This window comes from Anolis carolinensis, chromosome 3 (assembly GCF_035594765.1).
Source record: "Anolis carolinensis isolate JA03-04 chromosome 3, rAnoCar3.1.pri, whole genome shotgun sequence".
Classification (NCBI taxonomy): Eukaryota; Metazoa; Chordata; class Lepidosauria; order Squamata; family Dactyloidae; genus Anolis; species Anolis carolinensis.
Genome location: NC_085843.1, coordinates 6102533 through 6126503, shown reverse-complemented (window position 1 = coordinate 6126503; position 23971 = coordinate 6102533). Strand labels below are relative to the sequence as shown.

At 42.9% G+C, this 23971-nt stretch overlaps 1 protein-coding gene across 5 annotated transcripts in view; it reads right to left on the bottom strand.

The window, feature by feature from the left end:
• Window positions 1–10165: 10165 nt before the first annotated feature.
• Window positions 10166–23971, bottom strand: part of plekhb1 (pleckstrin homology domain containing B1) — a 93471-nt gene continuing 79665 nt past the window's right edge. For 2 of the 5 annotated variants that reach the window (XM_062974447.1, XM_062974448.1), the window contains exons 7-8: window positions 14484–15035; window positions 10166–13619 (exon numbers count right to left, since the gene is read on the bottom strand). In XM_062974447.1, coding sequence (XP_062830517.1) covers window positions 14899–15035 — 137 coding nt within the window. In that variant the 3' untranslated portion in view covers window positions 10166–13619; window positions 14484–14898. The other 3 variants (XM_062974450.1, XM_062974449.1, XM_062974451.1) reach the window with 3 other exon arrangements.

The following is a 23971-nucleotide window of genomic DNA, read 5'->3' as shown; positions in this document are numbered from 1 at the left end:
TGATAACAGAATCATAAGAGTTTAAATAGACCCCAAGTTTGCCCATGCCTGGGTTAGAAGCAAAGGATCCCCATGAAAGTTGAAAAAACATAAATAAAAGAGAGCAATTCCTAAATATTTCAACACGACTAGAATCAGTGTCCATTGGAAGCTGCATATAATCACATTGGAGGACCTAGGTCAGGCATAGGCAAACTTGGGCCCTCCTGTTGTTTTGGACTTCAACTCCCATACCAGCTGTTAGGAATTGTGGGAGTTGCCTGACCTGGAGGTTCCTAAGGAGAAAACCTTTATTCAAATCCCCGAATAATCAAACCCACAAGCGTCAAAAGCACAAATGTGGAGGGATGTATTTCAAGCCTTTGCTCTCTTCCCACCCAGAGCTAAATAATTTCTCCAATTATATGTCAATGTTGCAGTTGGATCACTATTTTTATTATTATGTTTATTCATATCCCACCTTTTCTCTCCACAAAGGAAATTAAAGGCATTTCAATACAATTTAAAAGTACAAATCTGCAGGCATGAGAACAATTAAATATCAATTGTTTAGTTGTGCTCTTTGGTAGCTCAATGGTGCCACCTGCTGATTATTTGCTGAAATTGTAAATCATAAGCTATGAGTTCCTTAGGTGTTTTCAAACCCTACCTGACTTCTGCTGAAGCTAATGTCATAGAATTTTATTGGCAATATTTGTTCAGAGGAGCTTTGCCAACATTGCCTCCTTTCGAGGCCATGAGTGATGTACCCAGTGTCACCCAGTGGGTGGTTCTTGTTATATTTATTTATATCCCGTTTTATCTCTCCGATCTGGACACTAAATAAAAATCAATTAAAACTATGTTATAATGAAGATGTCAAAAGAGGATCCAATCAAAGTCAGGGATTTTGGGAGTTGATCATGCAAAAAGAAAAGAAAATAATCAAAGTACTTTACCAACAGCTTTTAGTTTGGGCAACAGAAGAACAAATCAAAGAGTGCATGGTGAAGTGGGCTAAAGATGTGAGACATAGTTTAAATTTGGCTGATTGGGAAGAGATATGGAAAAAAAAGATAAAATACATGGCCGCAATAGATATTTGGGAAAATTGGTACAAAATTCAGTTCAGATGGTACCACACTCCAGAAAAATTAGTACAGTGGAGTCTCACTTATCCAACATAAACGGGCCGGCAGAATGTTGGATAAGCGAATATGTTGGATAATAAGGAGAGATTAAGGAGAAGCCTATTAAACACCAAATTAGGTAATGATTTTACAAATTAAGCACCAAAACATCATGGTATACAACAAATTTGACAGAAAAAGTAGTTCAATATGCAGTAATGCTACATAGTAATTCTGTATTTACGAATTTAGCACCAAAATATCACGATGTATTGAAAACATTGACTACAAAAATGCGTTGGATAATCCAGAATGTTGGATAAGCGAATGTTGGATAAGTGAGACTCAACTGTACTTATTGTCTGTCCTTGTTAATTGTATAACAGCATTGAATGCTTGCCGTATGTGTGTTCTGCAATCTGCCCTGAGTCCCCTTGGAGAGATAGAGCGGAATATAAATAAAGTATATTATTATTATTAAAGAAGAAAGAGAGAAAATGAAGGAAAGAGAACAGAAAGAAAATGAAAAAAGGGAAGAGAAAGAAAGAAGGAGGAAATGAAGGAAGGGACGGGAGAAAGACAGGAGAGAAGAAAAAGTGAAAGAAGGATGGAAAGAAAGGCAGGGAGAAAGGAAGGGAAAGAAGAGAAGGAAAAGAAAGAAAGGCTGGGAGAAAGAAAAGCGAAAGAAGGGAAGGAGGAAAGGAAAGGGAGAAAGACGGAGGAGAAGGAAGGGAAGGGAAAGGGATTAAGGAAGTGAAAAGGAAATAAAAAATGGAAGTGTATGAGGGAAAGCATGGGGAGAAAAAAGAGAAACAAGGTGTATGAGGGGAGGGAGGAAGAAACGAAAGACAGAAAATGAAAATCACAATACAGTAGAGTCTCACTAATCCAAGCTAAACGGGCCGGCAGAAGCTTGGATAAGCGAATATCTTGGATTATAAGGACTGATCAAGGAAAAGCCTATTAAACATCAAATTAGGTTATGATTTTACAAATTAAGCACCAAAACTTCATGTTATACAACAAATTTGACAGAAAAAGTAGTTCAATATGCAGTAATGTTATGTTGTAATTACTGTATTTACGAATTTAGCACCAAAATATCACGATATATTGGAAACATTGACTACAAAAATGGCTTGGATTATCCAGAGGCTTGGATAAGCGAGGCTTGGATTAGTTAGACTCTACTGTATTTATGTTAAGACTTGAATACTTCCCAAGTGACTTTCCCCATTTGCCAAAATATAATACCGTGTTTCCCCGAAAATAAGACAGTGTCTTATATTAATTTTTGCTCCCAAAGATGTGCTAGGTCTTATTTTCAGGGGATGTCTTATTTTTCCATGAAGAATTCACATTTATTGTTGAACAAAAAATGAACATTTATTATATACTGTACAGTAGTTGTCATCACAAACCAACATAACCAGACAAATTGTGAATCCTATCAAGAATTTCTTGTTACTACCATTATTTCCATGTACAACTGGTATGTACATTTACCAATCCTGCATGCTATTGTGTTTTGTTTGGCGGGCATGCTTCCAAACAAAAGCTTTTCTAGGTCTTACTTTCAGGGGAGGTCTTATATTTAGCAATTCAGCAAAACTTCTACTAGGTCTTATTTTTCGGGTATGTCTTATTTTCGGGGAAACGGTACATGTTACACTTTTTGAGGTCTTATTGTTTATTGGTCAGGCAATCAATGCTCCATTCCCACTCGGTTCAACGTCCAGGAGAGAGAAGCCCTGGATCGCTTTCTCCTTCTCAAAACAAAGGCCCTTGATCAGCTCACAAGATGATGCTGTACCATTCTCTGCAGTTTAGGAGCTAACAAGCGGTTTTCTGATATTCTCCAATTCCCAGTATGTTATCTATACGCATAATAAAAGTGAAAATATGTATGTTACGTGTGTGGCTGGGGTGCCCACTTCCACAGACGAACTCCTGCCTCCACAAGCAGCTATAGCTCCCACCACTCAGGAGAAACCAATGGCTCTCGCTCCAATGACATTGCAGGTTATAGAGAGCTCTGTGAATATGTCCAAGAGCACTGCCAATAGGAGTTGTAGTTCACCTACATCCAGCTCACACTATGAACCCAAACAAGGATGGATCTGGACCAAACTTGGCACGCATACCCGATATGCCCACATTTGAATACTGTTGGGTTTTGAGGGGAATTGGCCTGGACATTTTGGAGTTGTAGGGACTGGGATTTATAGTTCACCTGCAACCAATGAGTGCTCTGAACTCCACCAAAGATGGAATTGGACCAAACTTGGCACACAAAGGCCAGAGGCCATGACCAGAAAAAAATACTGGAACTCTTTGAGGGAAATTCACCTTGATTTGGGGGAGTTGTAGTTCACCTACATTCAGAGAGCTCTGTGAACCCAAACACCGATGGATCTGGATCAGACTTGGCATACATACCTGATATGCCAAAATTTAACTAGTGGAGGGGTTTGGGCAGAACTGACCTTCCTTTCTGGGAGTTGTAGTTCACCCACAACCAGGGTGAACTGTGACCTCCACCGATGATGGACCTTGACCAAACTTGGCACACAAAACCCCCATGACTAACTCAACCTCTTGGAGGGTTTGAGAGGACTGGCTCACCATAGTGGGAGTTGTAGTTCACCTTACAGCCAGAGAGCACACCGAACCCCACCAATTATGCATCCAGAGCAAACTTGGCCAACATAACAAACTTTAAGTACCGATGGAGTTTCACCTGGCATGATGTCAATTGTAGTTCACCCACAACCTTATGCATTGTTTACAATTCAAAACTGACTTTTTCAAATAACTCAGGCAATGCCGGGTACCCAAGCTAGTATGGACATAAAAGAGATATATAATTATAGATAAATATATATTTGATTTGGTCATAAGCATGTATTAAGTGGGATTTTGCTTCATTTTACCCGTGTGTAAAATAGCTGTCAGGGTGGGTTTTAAAAGCATCAGCTCCGCAGCACCCTGATTTATTGGTGATTCTTTGACTCTCACCAATTCATCCTTGGCCAGAGTCCGGGGAAGCAGCACCGACAAACGACACCCCAGTCGCAAATCAGCTGAACGCAGCGGTTCTAAGGCTTTATTCCAAATATGTACAAAGATATTTACAAGATACAAAGTCCATCGCCGGTTGCAGACATGCTTTCTCCTTGCCGTTCAGCTCAGCACACACATACTACCAACTGATAACAGTAAGTAAGTAAGTAAAAGTTTATTTGTATACCGCCCTCTCTCCCAAAAGGGACTCAGGGCGGTTTCCAATATTAAATCAGCATAAAACATTGTACAATAAAACACTGAAAACACTATAAAACGCTATAAGAATTATAAACAAAAACAGCACATTCCACAGGAGAATGATGAACATCCTCTCCGGCTGGAAGTCACGACCTATTGGCTGCAGCAGGCTATCACTCAAACTGGCCTGCTGTTAACATTTAAGTTGCTGGAACACATGTTGCAAACAATAAAAACACTTGATTCGTCATTTCATCCTTACACCCAAAATAAACCAACATAGTCAATGCTTGGACTGGGAGATGGATCATGAACTTCTGAATCCTATAAATACTCAAGAGGTGGAAATGACTTCTGGGTGATTTGGTCACACGCGAGGCATGTCGTTCATTCTCTCACCTCTTGCAGACAGTTCCTGTTTTCTAAACAAAGGATTATCCAGTCTGACTCATGGAGCTGATCCTATAAGCTCATCAAGATAAAAATGCAGGGACTCACATGCAAAGGCCTGGCTGAGATTCAGTGGTTTTGTGCCACCTTTTCTGAAGGAGAGGCTTCAGACAGAGATTGTGATGGGATGAAGACATAGAATCCCAGCATTGGAAGAAACCCCAATGGCCAACCCTGGACACAATCCAAGCATCCCAGCAGATGTCCATCCAGCCTTTGCTTGAAAACCTCCAGAGAAGGAGTCTCCAGTAGACTCCCAGAGATATTCAACTTTCAGGAAGTTCTTCCTAAAGTTTCGGTGGAATCTCTTTTCCTGGAGGTTGAACCCATGGCTCCATTTTTCCCAGTCTCTGGAGCAGTAGAAATCAACCTTGCCCTCTCCTTAGTATGACATGCTTTCAGATATTTAAAGGTGGCTCTCGTGTCTTCTCTCAACCTTATCTTCTCCAAGCTAAACAAGCCCGCTCCCTAAGACGCTTGTCAGGCGGATTCATAGTTTTAAAACCTTTGACCATTTGGGTCGCCCATTTCTGGGCAGGGTTTGGCCCATGCAATGTGCAGGGAAGTCTCTAGAGCAGGGATCCTCAAACTTTTTAAGTGGAGGGCCGGTTCACTGTCCCTCAGATTGTTGGCGGACCAGACTAATTAGGATTGTTGTTGTTGTGTGCCTTCAAGTCGTTTCTGACTTAGGTCAAGTTTAGGACAGAGGCCAGGTAAATGACCTTGGAGGGCCTTAGTTTGAGGACCCCTGATCTAGATGATCTCATAAGACCATAGGTAAACACAGAGGCCCCCAAAGACCATCTAGATGATTTCTTCAGGCCATCAAAAGACCATAGATGAGGAAAGGGAACCTCAAAGACCATCTAGATGGTTTCATAAGACCATAGGTAAGGAAAAGGACACTCAAAGGCCATCTAGATGATCTCCTAAAACCATACATAAGGAAAGGGACACTCAAAGGCCATCTAGACAATCTCCTAAAACCATACGTAAGGAAAGGGACTCTCAAAGGCCATCTAGGAAGTCTCATAGGACCATAGGTAAGAAAAGTGACTTCCAAAAGCTATCTAGATGGTCTCATAAGGCTGTAGCTAAGCAAAGAGACCTCCAAAGACCAGGTCAACCCTAAGTCTAAAGTTTAGGACAGGGGCCAGGTCAATGACCTCCGAGGGCAGCATCCAGCCTATGGGCCTTAGTTTGGGGACCCCTGCTCTAAATTCTCTAAGTGCTTAAGAGGTACCTGAAGGAACAGGAAAAGCAGCAGACAGCCAAGGTTCGTTCCCAATCAGGAAGGCTTTTATATTGAAGTTCAAACACCCATATGCAAATATATACACACTCTCGACTCTCCAAAGCTGCTTTATGCAGATCTCTTCTCCAGCACATACCAACAAATTCTTATTTATTGATTTCTATCTTGCTTTTCTCCTGTGGTGGGACTCAAAACAGCGTCCAGGAGGACTATCATGATGTTTGCCCTGCTTTTGTACTCATCCTCATGGTGCAGTGTTACATTCATGAGTTCATCATTCACTACCTGATGCAAGCACATGTTTCTGGTTGCATCAGATACTTGCTTTGTCTTACTAACTCAGCCATTTTGTCACCCGAATAGGCCTTTATGTTTTATCAAATTGTAACACGCCTTTGTGGAACATGAGCCAAAAATGTCATGTGGCAGATAAAAAAGCAAATGGGTATCAGTGCATCAGTAGGAACCTAGTGCCTAGATCCAAGGAAATCATGCTCCCCTTCTATTCTATTCTGCCTTGGTCAGACCACTTTACCTGGAATCACACTGGGTCCAATTCTGGACACCACAATTTAAGGGAGATGTTGACTCTAAGCTGGAATGTGACTAAAATGACCAAGGGCCTGGAGAAGCCCTATGAGGAGTGGCTTAAAGAACTGGGCATGTTTAGCCTGCAGAAGAGAAGGCTGAGAGGGCCATGTATAAATATGCGAGCGGAAGTTATAGAGAGGAGAGAAGAAGCTTGTTTTTTGCTACCTTAGAGACTAGGATGCAGAACAATGGCTTCAAACTACAGGAAAGGAGATGCTACCTGAACATGAGGAATAACTTCCTCACTGTGAGATAGAGCTGTTCAGCAGTGGAACTCTCTGCCCCAGAGTGTGGTGGAGGCTCCTTCTTTGGAGGCTTTTCAGCAGAGGGTGGATGGCCATCTGTCGGGGGTGCTTTAATAATAATAATAATTTTATTCTTATACCCTGCCCCATCTCCCCGAAGGGACTCGGGGCGGCTTACATGGGGCCAAACCCAGTCATCAACAGTATAAAACAAGCAATAAAACAAATCAAACAGAATAAGACAAGTTAAAAACACATACAATACATAGTGATAAAATCATGGATAAAATCTGTAAGAAACAGGGCCAAAGTGCTAGTTATTTTGCTTTCCTCAAGGAGGAGTGGTAATCCAAAGTGTCATAGTCATCAAAAGTGCTAGGAGGAGCCTACATATGGAACTAATTAGTGGAAGGCGACAGGCCAATCTCACTAGATCAATTGTCAAAGGCCTGCTGGAAAAGCCATGTTTTCAGGGCCTTCCGAAAGGAGAGAAGGGTAGGGGCCTGCCTGATCTCCCCGGGGAGCGGGTTCCAGAGCCGGGGGGCCACGACAGAGAAGGCCCTCTCCCTCGTCCCCACCAACCGCGACTGCGAGGGTGGTGGGAGCGAGAGGAGGGCTCCCCCGACGAGCAAAGAGATCGTGCAGGTTCATAGGGGGAAATGCGGTCACGAAGGTAGGTGGGTCCCAAACCGTTTAGGGCTTTGAATGCGATTTTCCTGCTTCATGGCAGAATGGGGTTGGACTGGGTGGCCCACAAGGCCCCCTCCAACTTTAGGATTCTATGAAATGGAAAAATGCTCAAATGGGATGAGGTCCTGGGACTTGTACTTCCCACAGTCTAGGCCAGGGGCCCCCAAACTTTTTAAATGGGGGGCCAGTTCACAATCCTTCGGACCGTTGGAGGGCCAGACTATAGTTGACCACCGAGCAATAAATAATAATAATAATAATAATAATAATAATAATAATAATAATAATAATAATAAAGAGGATTGGCAGAGACCTCTTGGGCCATTTAGTCCAACCCCTTTCTGCCTTTGTGCACCGAAAGCACAAGCACAGCACCCCTAACAGATGGCCACCCAGCCTCAATGTTAATAATAATAATAATAATAATAATAATAATAATAATAATAATAATGGGTTTTGGAGCACAATATTCCTGACCTCACAATCGTGTTAAAAAACAAAGTATGGATTGTCGATGTTGCAATCCCAGGTGACAGCAAGATTGAGGAGAAACAACTGGAAAAGCTGACACGATATGAGGATTTAAAGATTGAATTACAAAGACTCTGGCACAAGCCAGTCAAGGTGGTCCCAGTGGTGATCGGCACACTAGGTGCAGTGCCTAAAGACCTTGGCCTGCACTTAAACACAATCGGCACTGACACAATCCCCACCTGCCAGTTGCAGAAGGCCACCTTACTGGGATCTGCGCGCATTATTCACCGACACTTGGGAAGGGTCCGACATGGGATCCAGTACAACAGCCAGCAGAGTATCTGCTGTGGACTCATCTCGTTGTATTTCAAATAATAATAATAATAACTGCAAAAGGCCACCCTACTGGGATCTGCACGCATCATCCGAAAATACATCACACAGTCCTAGACACTTGGGAAGTGTTCGACTTGTGATTTTGTGTTATGAAATCCAGCATATCTCTCTTGTTTGCTGTGACATACAATAAAATAATAATAATAAGGGTTGTAAGAGAAGAAGAGACCCTTGGGTCATTTAGGCCAACCCCCTTCTGCCCTTGTGCCATGGGGGCCGGATAAATGGCTTTGATGGGCCGCATCCGGCCCCTGGGCCTTAGTTTGGGGACCCCTGGTCTAGGCACTAGACACTATTGATGCAGCCCAGAGCCACATTGGTAAGCAGAGCTCCAAGCATACTTATAAATAGAGCAGCAAATGCACAGGTCACATTTATGTGCCAGGACCCTCCAGGGGCCACATGGGCTAGTGAAAGGTCAGAGTGGCTGGAAGTTGACTTCTAAGTCTTCAGAATAGCTGTGTTTCTAGTGTCAGGTGGAACAGGGAGACTTCATAACCTAATTAAGAATTATTCCCCTTGCACCTTGGAGCTGGAGGCTCCAAGTCATTGACCTTTCAGTCAGAACAGGTCAGCCTGGGTTTTTGAGAGATGCCCATCCAAGGAGTCTCAGAAGCCAGCATGAGCAAACCAACTATTTGAATCCATGGTGTCTAAAAGAAGGGCCAACAAAATAACCAAACATCTGGAACCCAAGCCCTGTGAGCAGCATTGTAAGGAGTTGGAGAGGTTTAGCTTGGGAGGAGTCTTGAGAGAAAGGGACATGAGAGCCACGTTTAAATATCTGAAAGGAGCTCCCATTGAGGAAGGGGCCAAGCTTGTTTTCTGCTGCCCCAGAGACACAATGGAGCCATGGATTCAAATTCTGTTGGTGTATTTTGTTGTTAGAGGGAAATGTTAGATCAATTGTTTGTTGTTTGGATTGTGCATCTGTGTGTTCTGGCAAGTTTTCCGGCAGCACACGAGTTAATTACCAGCCAGCCCTGATTGACTGCCTGCAGGGCCACTAGGTCAAGTCTCTGGTTTTAACAGTGTGGATGGAACATTCGTCATGGACAATGGAATGTTGAGAGTAGCCAATGTGTGCCGATAGCTGATGGCAAAGAGAGAGGGCATGCTTTACCCTTGCAGGGAAGCATGAGATCAGAGAGCCATAGTGTTTGTTATTGTAGCTGTAAATACTTGTAAATAAATAAAGCCTTAGAACCCCTGGGATCTAAGGTGTCGTTTGTCGGTGCTGCTTTTTCTGGGTGCTTAAGCAGTCTGACTGGAGAAGAGAAGATGAGAGGACCTGTCTCACCAATAAATCAGGGTGTTTCGAGTGCCGATTAAAAAAAAAAACCCTGACAAATTCAACCTTAACATTAGGAAGAACTTCCTGACATTGAGAGCTGCTTGACAGTGGGATCTGCTGCTGCCTGGGAATCTGGTGGTCTCCTTCTCTGGAGGTTTTTAAGCAGAGGCCAGATGGACATCTGTTGGGAGGGATTTGGTTATGACTTCCTTCCTGGAAGAATGGGGTTGGACTGGATGGCCTTTGGAGTCTCTTCCAACTCTAGGATTCTATAATTCAGTGGATCTGTTCCTGTTGTGACTAATCTGTTGCTTCCCATCCATGTCCATTGACAGGGCGTATGCATTGAACACAATTCAATGGTCAAAAGCAGAAGGACAGACTTCAAACAGTGCAATGAATAGCAACATATATATCTTTTTATTCTTAAATAGCGTTTCTTTTTCTTCCAAAATATACATAATTAAGTATTAGTGTTTTCGAACGACGTCTGGCAGAACCAAAAAAAGGCTGCAAGCCGACACACGGAACCCGGACACGGAAACGTGGCAAGCGAAGCAAGACCTACAAGTTTTGTGCTGTTGGACCTCGAGAGGGTTTTGGCAGTGTCCTCTCCTTGTTCCTCCTGTGAGAACGCAGGTGTATCTTGGTACGGTTGTGTGTGTACAAGCAGGAAGTATTAAAGAAAGTGCCTTTCAGGGGACTACAACTCCCAGGATCTCCAGATACTGGCTGTGCTGAGGATTGTGGGAACTGTGGTCCGAGGCTGTGATCCTCATTGATGGTGTTGGTGCATCTTTTAACCCACAGACTTATAATTGGTGCCTAGATGGGCAACAGACATAAAATTGTAATTTGCTCTCATGTTGCTATTTGGGTCGATAGGAAACCAATAGTCTCCATGTCAGTGGGATGAGGAATCCGATTCGGGTTTTTCCAGATAACCTTAATTAAGCTATCCATTGCACCAAAGAAATATAGAATCCAGCACATGGGATAGCTTATTTCAAATGGAGTCCAAGGCTGGGAACTAGGAGGGCCACAGTGTTCCCTTATAACTTGCTCCCATTTTACTATTTGGATCAATGGAGGCAAACAGCTGATAGATGCCATGTCAGTGGGAAGATGAATCCAGTCCAGGTTTTTTGAGTAGCCTTAATGAGGCTATCCATGGTACTGAACACAGCAAATTGGACAGCTTCACTATGGAGTGATTATTTCCTTGTGCAATGTCCTACGAGCTGCCTATAGAGCAGGCAAACTTGGACCCCCCCCCCCCAGTTGTTTTGGACTCCAACTCCCACCAGCTGTTAGGAATTGTGGAAGTCCAAAATACCTGGAGAAAGGGCCGAAGTTTGCCCGTGACTGGTATAAATAAATACATCTTATCATCACCTTCATTACTATCTTGTATTTGTTCCCAAAACATTGACAAAGTTGCCATGTTTGGAAAACTTCTGTGCTTATAATGTGCTGTGCTCTGTACAGACCCCCCCCCCCAAAAAGGTAACTTCTTTGAACTACAATTAGCTGATCGATCGATTGCATTTCTATCCTACTTTTCTCTCAAGTAGTTTTGTCGTATTAGAAATGTTTGTTTGTGGCTCCCATGTCATGGTTCCATGGGCGCTTACCAAGGTGCTGAATCAAGACCCTATACTAGTTCAGCACCTTGGAGAGCTCTCTTGGGGTTCTTCAAAACCTAGAGTAGATTCCCAAAATCCAGAGACACTTAAGAGCCTGGATAATTGGTGGTTCCCATGTCACGGTTTTATGGGTGCTGCCTTGTCTGACACACCAAGAGGACCCCTTTGTGCCATGGTTATGCCAATGGAACATCGGCGTTATATTCGGTTGGGGACGGTTGGGTGTTTGCGACTCCAGTGTTATACTTTCCTAGTAACTGCCCAAGGTGCTGAATTTAAAACTCTATACTAGGTTCAGCACCTTGGAGAGCTCTCTTGGGATTCTTCAAAACCTAGAATAGATTCCCGGATCCAGAGACCCTAAGAGCCTGGATTATTTGTGGTTCCCATGTCACGGTTGCCTTGTCTGACACCACAAGAGGACCCCTTTTGTGCCATGGTTATAAGATGCCAATGGAATGTCGGCATTATATTCGGTCAGGGACGGTTGGGTGTTCATGGCTCCCGTGTCATAGTTTCCTAGGAACTGCCCAAGGTGCTGAATTAAAACTCTATCCTAGGTTCAGCACCTTGGAGAGCTCTCTTGGAACCATCCGGAAGCTAGAGTAGAGTCCCAGCTACAGGGATGCTAAGAGTTGTATGGGCAGGTGGGGCAAAGGGTGGTTTGGGCACCTAGCTGGTTCATTGACTGGCTTTCCAAGCAGAGCCAAGTGGGGCAATCACGGGGGGTAAATCATACCCGTAAATCACACCCGTCACAAGAGGGGCCTTTTGAAGCCATGAACATGCTTGGCTATAAGATGTGCCAGTGCAGTCAGTGACTTGCATCAGAGTTTTGTTGTATCGGAGATGGTTGGGTGTTTGTGGTTCCCATGTAATGATTTCATGGGCGCTTACTAAGGTGCTGAATCAAGACCCTATACTAGGTTCAGCACCTTGGAGAGCACTCTTGGAGTTCTTCCCAGATCCAGAGACACTAAGAGCCTGGCTTATTTGTGGTTCCCATGTCACAGTTTTATGGGTGCTGCCTTGCCTGACACACCAAGAGGACCTCCTTTGTGCCATGGTTATAAGATGCCAATGCAACATCGGCATTATATTTGGTCGGGGACGGTTGGGTGTTTGCGGCTCCCATTTCATGGTTTCATGGGCGCTTACCAAGGTGCTGAATCAATACCCTATACTAGGTTCAGCACCATGGAGAGCTCTCTTGGGATTCTTCAAAACCTAGAATAGATTCCCGGATCCAGAGACTAAGAGCCTGGCTTATTTGTGGTCCCCATTTCACGGTTTTATGGGTGCTGCCTTGTCTGACACACCAAGAGGACCCCTTTGTGCCATGGTTATAAGATGCCAATGGAACATCGGCATTATAATCGGTCGGGGACGGTTGTGTGTTTGCGGCTCCCGTGCCATAGTTTCCCAGGAACTGCCCAAGGTGCTGAATTAAAACTATGCTAGGTTCAGCACCTTGGAGAGCTCTCTTGGAACCATCCGAAACCTAGAATAGATTCCCAGCTCCAGGGATGCTAAGAGTTGTGTGGGCAGGTGGGGCAAAGGGTGGTTTGGGCACCTAGCTGGTTCATTGACCGGCTTTCCAAGCAGAGCCAAGTGGGGCAATCGTGGGGGGTAAATCATACAGCGCCCATCACAAGAGGGGCCTTTTGTACCATGAATATGCTTGGCTATAAGATGCCAATGCAGCCAGTGACTTGTCATATCGGAGATGGTTGGGTGTTTTTGGCTCCCATTTCATGATTTCATGGGCGCTTACCAAGGTGCTGAATCAAGACCCTATACTAGGTTCAGCACCTTGGAGAGCACTCTTGGGGTTCTTCAAAACCTAGAGTAGATTCCCGGATCCAGAGACATTAAGAGCCTGGATAATTTGTGGTTCCCATGTCACGTTTGCCACCACAACAGGACCCCTTTTGTGCCATGGTTATAAGATGCCAATGGAACATCAGCATTATATTCAGTCGGGGACAGTTGGGTGTTTGCGGCTCCCGTGTCATAGTTTCCTGGGAACTGCCCAAGGTGCTAAATTAAAACTCTTTGCTAGGTTCAGCACCTTGGAGAGCTCTCTTGGAACCATCCGAAAACTAGAGTAGATTCCCGGATCCAGAGACATTAAGAGCCTGGCTTATTTGTGGTTCCCATGTCATGGTTTTATGGGTGCTACCTTGCCTGACACCACAAGAGGACCTCTTTTGTGCCATGGTTATGCCAATGGAACATTGGCATTATATTCGGTCGGGGATGGTTGGGTGTTTGCGGCTCCCGTGTCATAGTTTCCTGGGAACTGCCCAAGGTGCTGAATTAAAACTCTGTACTAGGTTCAGCACCTTGGAGAGCTCTCTTGAAGTTCTTCAAAACCTAGAGTAGATTCCCGGATCCAGAGACACTAAGAGCCTGGATAATTTGTGGTTCCCATGTCACGGCTGCCACCACAAGAGATCCCCTTTTGTGCCATGGTTATAAGATACCAATGGAACATCGGCATTATATTTGGTCGGGGATGGTTGGGTGTTTGCGGCTCCCGTGTCATAGTTTCCTGGGAACTGCCCAAGGTGCTGGATTCAAACTCTATGCTAGGTTCAGCACCTTGGAGAGCTCTCTTGGAACCATCCGAAAGCTAGAGTAGAGTCCCAGCTCCAGGGATGCTAAGAGTTGTGTGGACAGGTGGGGCAAAGGGTGGTTTGGGCACCTAGCTGGTTCATTGACCGTCTTTCGAAGCAGAGCCAAGTGGGGCAATCGTGGGGGGTAAATCATACAGCGCCCATCACAAGAGGGGCCTTTTGTACCATGAATATGCTTGGCTATAAGATGCCAATGCAGCCAGTGACTTGTCATATCGGAGATGGTTGGGTGTTTTTGGCTCCCATTTCATGATTTCATGGGCGCTTACCAAGGTGCTGAATCAAGACCCTATACTAGGTTCAGCACCTTGGAGAGCACTCTTGAGATTCTTCAAAACCTAGAGTAGATTCCCGGATCCAGAGACACGAAGAGCCTGGATAATTTGTGGTTCCAATGTCACGGTTGCCTTGTCTGACACCACAAGAGGACCCCTTTTGTGCCATGGGTATAAGATGCCAATGGAACATCGGCATTATATTTGGTCGGGGACGGTTGGGTGTTTGCGGCTCCCGTGTCATAGTTTCCTGGGAACTGCCCAAGGTGCTGGATTCAAACTCCATGCTAGGTTCAGCACCTTGGAGACTCTCTTGGAACCATCCGAAACCTAGAGTAGAGTCCCAGCTCCAGGGATGCTAAGAGCTGTGTCGGCTGGTGGGGCAAAGCGTGATGGGGGTGCCACAATTATGAAATGATAGAACATGCCTGCTTGCCCGTTGTAGCTGCAGACCCACCCCACTGCCCCCGGCTTCCACGCGAGAGTGGTCCTCTCCAGGGGAACGTCGGAGGCGTCTTGCGCTGAGCGTGGTGGAGGCAGGGCTGGGGCGGAGTTGGCCGATGGGGGGGCTCAGAACCAGCAGGGCATCCACATGAAGGAACCCAGCGCCGCTCCGGATGCAGCTCCGGCCAGCAGCCCCAGTGCCATCTGGTCCCCGGAGACGCGGGAAGGGTCCTCGCGGAAAATGACGTGGGTCACTCCAGAAGCTGCAGGGGTGACAACACAACACAGTCAGCAACAGGCAAAGCCAAAGGGAGTCTGGATGAACCTAGTAGTAATACTGTGTAACAATATCTGAAACATGTTTTGTTCCTGGTTTGAAAACGTTATTTCCTGTTTAATTCTGTTGGGGTATTTTTGGTGTAAGGGTGAAATGATGAATCACATGTTTTTAATGTTGGAGGTTTGCAATTGTGTATACCGGACATGTGTTCCAGCAACTTAAGTGTTAACAGCACACCAGGTTTGAGTGATAGCCTGCAAGAGCCAATAGGTCGTGACTGACATCTGACAGGATGTTCATCATTCTGCTGTGGAATGTGCTCTTATTGGCAGCGAGTGTGCTTCGCTGATCGGCAAGGAGAAAGCATGTCTCCTATGAGCGATGGACTTTGCAACTTGTAAATAATTTGTATATATAGAATAAAGTCTTAGAACCGCTGCGTTCAGCTGATTAACGACTGTGGTGTTGTTTGTCGATGCTGCTTATCCTGACAGGCAAGCAGTCTGACTGAAGATGGATCGGTGAGAGGCTTTGATCACCAATAAATCAGGGTGCTACGGAGCTGATGATTTTTTAACCCCACCCTGACAAATTCTGCAGTGCTTACTTTGAAAGTAGTTGTTCTACTCCAGAAACTTTTGTGGCACAAACTAAGTTGAATGGGTTGGGACTCAACAATAAGATATTCATTGAAAAACTAGAGCAAAATGTGCTGGAGGATGTCTCTCCCGCAGAAGTTTTCACACTTTATTACATTTTTTTCCATGTTTTTATGATAGGACCCAATTAGGAAATGACATTTTTTAAAATGTTTATTTATTTTAATTCATTCAAATATACATACACTGCAAGTGTTTGTTGCACATAGTGCCATACTTTCATCTATTAGTCTTTCATAATAATTTCTCAGGCAATATATTTTCAATAAGGGGTCACAGTCTTCTATTTGAACAGTATATATAAAAATATTATAAGTTCCATATTAATATCCGTTTCCTCCTTGCCTTCAGTCTATTAGCTTTCTCTATGTACATTTATGACATTTATAACCAGGAACATAGTGTTGTTGTTGTTGTTGTTGTTGTTGTTGTTGTTGTTGTTGTTATTATTATTATTATTATTATTATTATTATTATCTGCCTTTCCTCAAGGCTCGAGGCAGGTTTTAACATTGATGATGATGATGATGATGATAATAATAATAATAATAATAATAATAATAATAATAATAATAATAATAATACATCACACAGTCCTAGACACTTGGGAAGTGTTCTACTTGTGATTTTGTGATACGAAATCCAGCATATCTATCTTGTTTGCTGTGTCATACAATGTTGTTGTAATGATGATGATAATAATAATAATAATAATAATAATAATAATAATAATAATAATACATCACACAGTCCTAGACACTTGGGAAGTGTTCGACTTGTGATTTTGTGATACGAAATCCAGCATATCTATCTTGTTTGCTGTGTCATAAAATAATAATAATAATAATAATAATAATAATAATAATAATAATAATAACAACAACAATCTTTATTCTTATATCCTGTCTCATCTCCACAAGGGACTTGGGGCAGGTTAAAATTAAAACATTTCAACAGTAAACGAAAACAATACAATAAAACAATACTTTAAAATCTGCATAATCATCTTAAACATTTTATAGAATGCACATATTAAAACACAATTCTACACATGTATCGGCGAAGGCTTTCATGGGGATGCTGTGTGGTTTCCGGGCTGCATGGCCGTCTTTTAGCAGCATTTTCTCCTGACGTTTTGCCTGCATCTGTGGCTGGCATCTTCAGAGGATCTTTTGAAGATGCCAGCCACAGATGGAGGTGAAACGTCAGGAAAAGATGCTGCTATAAGATGGCCATACAGCCCGAAAACCATGTAACAACCCTATTTCTACACAGTACGTATTAAAATACGCAGAACAAAGATTAAAACACAAGACATGAGTTTAAAATTCATGCTTAAAACTGGCTGGAAGAGAAAGATGTGTCTTCAGATATGTTTCAAATTCCGACCCCATAGTGCTTACCCCACAGACCTTTATACAACGTACATTGTGTGTTTTCTGTCACAACACATGAGAGGACGTGACTTGTAATCATAGAATTTTAGAGTTGGAAGAGAACACAAAGACCATCTAGTCCAACCCCTTCTGTCTCACATGAAGACACAATCCAAGCGCTCCTAACAGATGGCCATCCTAGGTTCTTCCTGCAATTCGAACCCATTGCTAGATGTGCGCCTAGTCAAGATACCACCAATGGATGTGTCATTTTCTTGTAGACCACATCCAGGGTAATTTGTGGTTGTTGCCACTAGATGTCCATCTACACTTGTTCAGGATGCTGCCTTAAACCAGCAATAGTGACATCTGGGACTATAGTTTAACCAGGGCTTCTTAAATGTTCCCACTTGTGACCTCTTTGGGCTGGAAAAATTTTCACACAATCTGAGATATATACCCTATATACTCGAGTATAAGCCGACCCGAATATAAGCCGAGGCACCCAATTTTACCACAAAAACCTGGGGAAACTTATTGACTCGAGTATAAGCCGAGGGTGGAAAATGCCGCAGCGACTGGTTAATTTTAAAATGAAAATAGATCCCAAGGAAATTATATTGAGACATCTGTAGGTTTAAAGTTTTTCAATATTTACCGTATTTCAAAGAAAAAACAGTAAACTACCTCTGTAAGTGGAAAAGTAGGGTCAAGGAACTGACTGAAGGAACTAGCGGAAGTTATTTCAGAACCACTGGCAATTATCTTCGAGAGTTCTTGGAGAACGGGAGAAGTCCCAGCAGATTGGAGGAGGGCGAATGTGGTCCCGATCTTCAAGAAGGGAAAAAAGAACGACCCAAACAATTACCGTCCGGTCAGCCTCACATCGATACCAGGCAAGATTCTGGAAAAGATCATCAAGGAAGTGGTCTGCGAACACTTAGAAACAAATGCGGTCATTGCTAATAGTCAACACGGATTTACCAAAAACAAGTCATGCCAGACTAATCTGATCTCTTTTTTCGATAGAGTTACGAGTTGGGTCGATACAGGGAATGCTGTGGATGTAGCGTACCTGGATTTCAGTAAGGCCTTCGACAAAGTCCCCCACGACCTTCTGGCAAACAAACTAGTAAAATGTGGGCTAGACAAAACTACGGTTAGGTGGATCTGTAATTGGCTAAGCGAACGAACCCAAAGGGTGCTCACCAATGCGTCGTCTTCATCATGGAAAGAAGTGACAAGTGGAGTGCCATCAGCAGGGCTCCGTCCTGGGCCCGGTTCTGTTCAACATCTTTATTAACGACTTAGACGAAGGGTTAGAAGGCACGATCATCAAGTTTGCAGACGACACCAAACTGGGAGGGATAGCTAACACTCCAGAAGACAGGAGCAGAATTCAAAACGATCTTGACAGACTAGAGAGATGGGCCGAAACTAACAAAATGAAGTTCAACAGGGACAAATGCAAGATACTTCACTTCGGCAGAAAAAATGGAAATCAAAGATACAGAATGGGGGACGATGCCTGGCTTGACAGCAGTGTGTGCGAAAAAGACCTTGGAGTCCTCGTGGGGAACAAGTTAAACATGAGCCAACAATGTGATGCGGCAGCTAAAAAAGCCAATGGGATTCTGTCCTGCATCAATAGGGGAATAGCGTCTAGATCCAGGGAAGTCCTGCTCCCCCTTATTCTATTCTGCCTTGGTCAGACCACACCTGGAATACTGGGTCCAATTTTGGGCACCACAGTTGAAGGGAGATGTTGACAAGCTGGAAAGCGTCCAGAGGAGGGCGACTAAAATGATTAAGGGTCTGGAGAACAAGCCCTATGAGGAGCGGCTTAAAGAGCTGGGCATGTTTAGCCTGCAGAAGAGAAGGCTGAGAGGACACATGATAGCCATGTACAAATATGTGAAGGGAAGTCATAGGGAAGAGGGAGCAAGATTGTTTTCTGCTGCCCTGCAGACTAGGACACAAGGGAAGAATGGCTTCAAACTACAGGAAAGGAAGGAGATTCCACCTGAACATCAGGAAGAACTTCCTCACTGTGAGAAGGGCTGTTCGACAGTGGAACTCTCTCCCCCGGACTGTGGTGGAGGCTCCTTCTTTGGAGGCTTTTAAGCAGAGGCTGGATGGCCATCTGTCGGGGGTGCTTTGAATGCGATTTCCTGCTTCTTAGCAGGGGGTTGGACTAGATGGCCCATGTGGTCTCTTCCAACTCTACTATTCTATGAACAAAAACAATATGGTATTATTATTATTAATAATAATAATAATAATAATAATAATAATAATTTGTACCCTGTCCTATCTCCCCATGGGGACTCAGGCCGGCTTCCAACATAGTAACAGGCAAACATTCAATGCCTACGTAAACAATACAGAGCTAGATATAGATCTATAATTATATATACTAATTCCACATATGCATTTCCCCCTGAAACATTTGCAAATCCTCTCTCTGTATATGTACATTTCCCTCCTGCAATATTTGCAAGCCCTATATATTTATGTTTATATCTATCTAGAAATCTCTATGTCTGTGTATGTGTATTTCACCTGCAATATTTGCAAGCCCTACATATCTATATTCATATATATCTATCTAGACATCTCTCTCTCTATAGATAATTATATCTGTATAGGATTTGCAAAGACTTGCAAACATGTGAGGCAAAAATTCATATATAAAATAATGTATAAACATAGATACAGATATACAGGTACATGGAAAATCTCTAGATATCTATATGTATATAGGATTTGCAAAGACTTGCAAACCTATGAGGGGGAAATTCATATATAAAATTAATGTATATAGATAAGATAGATACAAATATAAAGGTGCATAGGGATTGCAAAGGCTTGCAGGGGGAAATGCCTCTATATCTGTAGCAGAGATTAACAAATATTTCAGGGGAATACAGTATATACAGTATGCCATAAATACGATGTATGGTTTGAATGGAATTGTATGAAAGGTGTATGGTTTGGGTCCATATAATCTAGAGAGGCCAACCTAAGATTGAAGCCTGGAAAACTACAAGAGTGAGGTGAAGAATTCATGGACTGTAATAAAAGTTGCTGATGAGAACTTCTGAACTGTTGATGACCAGAGACAAATGACCAACTCTGGGTTGTTGTATGTTTTCCGGGCTGTATGGCCATGTTCCAGAAGTAGTGTATATACTCGAGTATAAGCCGACCCAAATATAAGCCAAGGCACCTAATTTTACAACAAAAAAACTGGGAAAACATTGACTCCAGTATAAGCCGAGGGTGGTAAATTTCAGAAATAAAAACAGATACCAAAAAATTACATGAATTGAGGCATCAGTAGGTGAAATGTTTTTAATATTTACACAAAACTCTAATTTAAGACAAGACTGTCCAACTCTGATCAAATCATTATTCTCATCTTCTTCAATGTAAATGTGCTTATGTCTCCTTTTCATAATAATAGAGTAAAAAATACATGTAATAATAATAATAATAAATACAGGAAAACAATACATGTAATAATAAATAGAGTAAAATAATAAATGCAATAATAATAATAAGATCAGAGTGAAATAATAAATGTATTATTAATAATAATAAAAATAGAGTAAAATAAATGTAATAGTAGCAACAATAATAGAGAAAAATAATAAATGTAATAATACCAATAATAGAGAAAAATAATAAATGTACCATATATTCTCGAGTATAAGCTGACCCAAATATAAGCCAACCAGGACCCTCACCCGAGTATAAGCCGAGGGGGGCTTTTTCAGTCTTAAAAAAAGGGCTGAAAAACTAGGCTTATACTCGAGTATATACAGTATTCTCTCCTGATGTTTCGCCCACATCTATCGCAGGCATCCTCAGAGGTTGTGAGGTGTATGGAGAAACTAAGCAAGAAAGGTTTATATATCTGTGGAAGGTCCAGGGTGGGGGGAAGAATTCTTGTCTGTTGGCGGCCAGCGTGAATGTTGTAATTAATCACCTTTGTTAGCATTAAATGGCCTTCCCAGGCTCACATCCTGGCCTGGGGGAATCCTTTGTTCAGAGTCGTTAGCTGCCCCTGATTGATTCCTGCCTGAAATGTGTCTTTTCCAGTACGACACATATCCATTTGGAGCAGTGGAAAATTTTAGTTTTCCAACATGCCTGGTTCCTGGAGGACTGCCTTTGTAGAATTTCAGGCAAGAAAACCTGTTTTTCTTCTTCCTCCATTCTACCCACAGATAGCCAAATATGTGACTGACGGGTGGGACAGTATGTGTGATGCCCTGGAGACTAGGACGCAATGGAACAATGGATTCAAAGAAGAGGAAAGGAGATTCCACCTGAACATGAAGAAGAACTTCCTCACAGTGAGAGAGAACTGTTCAGCAGTGGAACTCTCTGCCGCAGAGTGTGGAGGAGGCTCCTTCTTTGGAGGTTTTGAAACAGGCTGGATGGCCATCTGTCGGGAGTGCTTTGAATTCAATTTCCTGCTTCTTGGCAGGGGGTTGGACTGGATGGTCCATAGGGTCTCTTCCAACTCTAGGATTCTATGATTCCCTGATGTGTGAATGTTGTTGCAATATCCCTTTTTGTCCTTCTTTGGAGGCTTTCAAGCAGAGGCTGGATGGCCATCTGTCAGGAGTGCTTTGAATTCAATTTCCTGCTTCTTGGCAGGGGGTTGGACTGGATGGCCCATGAGGTCTCTTCCAACTCTACTATTCTATGATTCTATGATTCTACGTAACCAATATAGTTACAGTAGAGTCTCACTTATCCAACATAAACGGGCCGGCAGAATGTTGGATAAGCGAATATGTTGGATAATAAGGAGGCATTAAGGAAAAGCCTATTAAACATCAAATTAGGTTATGATTTTACAAATTAAGCACCAAAACATCATGTTAGACAACAAATTTGGCAGAAAAAGTAGTTCAATACGCAGTAATGCTATGTAGTAATTACTATATTTATGAATTTAGCACCAAAATATCACGATATATTGAAAACATTGACTACAAAAATGTATCCAGAACGTTGGATAAGCGAGTGTTGGATAAGTGAGACTCTACTGTATTATAAAACCCAGTACTGAAGTTTGTCTCTACTTCTTTCTCTGAAAGTGCCTAATGCAACCTGTTTCACTGAAAGTGGAATAAAATAACCTTTTTAATCTTTAAAAAGTATTTATGACATATCTATATATATATAAATGTTCTGACTGTTTCTGCTCTAAGGTAAACAGCAAAACTAAACACCCCAAACCCACGAAACTTGGCCACAAAAGACATAGTCATCCCAGCTGTGTTTAGACATCAAAAACAAAAAACAATTCAACCTGGAAGTCACTCAAAACTCTCAAAAACCGAATACTGCACAGTGCACATGCGCGGAGGAGCCCCCACCCTTGGTAAACCTACTTTACTGACAGGCAGCAGCGCACAAGCATCCCAACCGAACATAGAAAACGGTTACTGAACTGGCCAGGGCTGGCGGATTGCGTAACATGAAGGAAGAGGACATTAGGCCTACACAACCACATCCGGCAAGTCCTCAAAACTGTGGAGGTGAACGAGGCAGAAGAGAAATGGGTGAAGGAAAGGAGGGCGAAAGAGCCGGGAGGGAAAAAGCCACGCCGCCATTACAACAACAACAACTTTATTTTTATATCCTGCCTCCATCTCCCCAAAGGGACTCGGGGCGGCTTACATGGGACGAGCCCAACACCAACATAGGTTAAAACACAATATATGAATTAAAACAATATGACAAAATAAATATAAAATGACATAATATTAATTAATAAAATATTAAAATCACATGATCCACAAGGGCCTAGAACTCTAGAAATGGACATTAGAAATAAATAGTGTACCAACATAGTTGCAGAAATGCAAGCCCTGGAATGCTGGACTTAAGAATAATGGACGGAATACACTGCACATAGTTTTCTTGCAAGCATTACTGCAGAGACGCCTCAGTTTGCTTACCAGAGGCCTTCCAAAAGGCTGCGAGGTAGTTTCTTTTACCTTAATAAAGCACTTCTCAGACAAAATGGGCCCCATTTGGACTACAACTCCCACAATCACTAACCAGCTATTTGGGACTATGGGAGTTGCAGTCCAAATGGGGGCCCATTTTGTCTGAGAAGGGCTTGATTGAGGTAAAAGAAACGGCCTCGCAGCCCTTCCAGACTACGCCACAGCAACACGTGGCCGGGCACAGCTAGTCTATATATATAAAAGGGTAATGAAATTTCGGCCTAGGACAAAACAACAAAACTACACATCCCAGAAACACTAAACTTGGCAGCACAGCCCCTCATCCATGCCTCTACGTTCATGCAACAAAAAGAAAAGAAAAATAAAGTCCTAATTAGAGGGAGAGGAATAATTGTTTTTATCCAATTGCTGCCAGTTTATTTATTATTTATTTATTTGCTACATTTATATGCCGCCCTTCTCACCCCGAAGGGGACTCAGTTAGAAAGCTAAGCTCCGCCCACTTGGTCTCCTAGCAACCCACTCAGCCAGGGGACAGGCAGAGTTAGGCCTCACTTAGGCCTCTTCCCCACTGCCTATAAAATACAGATTATCTGATTTTAACTGGATTATATGGCAGTGTAGACTCAAGGCCCTTCCACACAGCTATATTACCCATTTATAATGGACTTAATGTCAGGGGAAAACCTTTACCCTTTACCTTAACTACCACCAATGCCTCAATACTTTTATTTCCCATACCACCATACTTTACCACAGCAACGCGTGGCTGGGCACAGCTAGTAGCTATATAAAATAGGTACAAAAATAAAACATTCGCTCACCATAAACAGCTTTACTAAACAGGCTGCTTTCCTTTTTATGAAGTACAGCTGAAGCATGTTCTGCAAA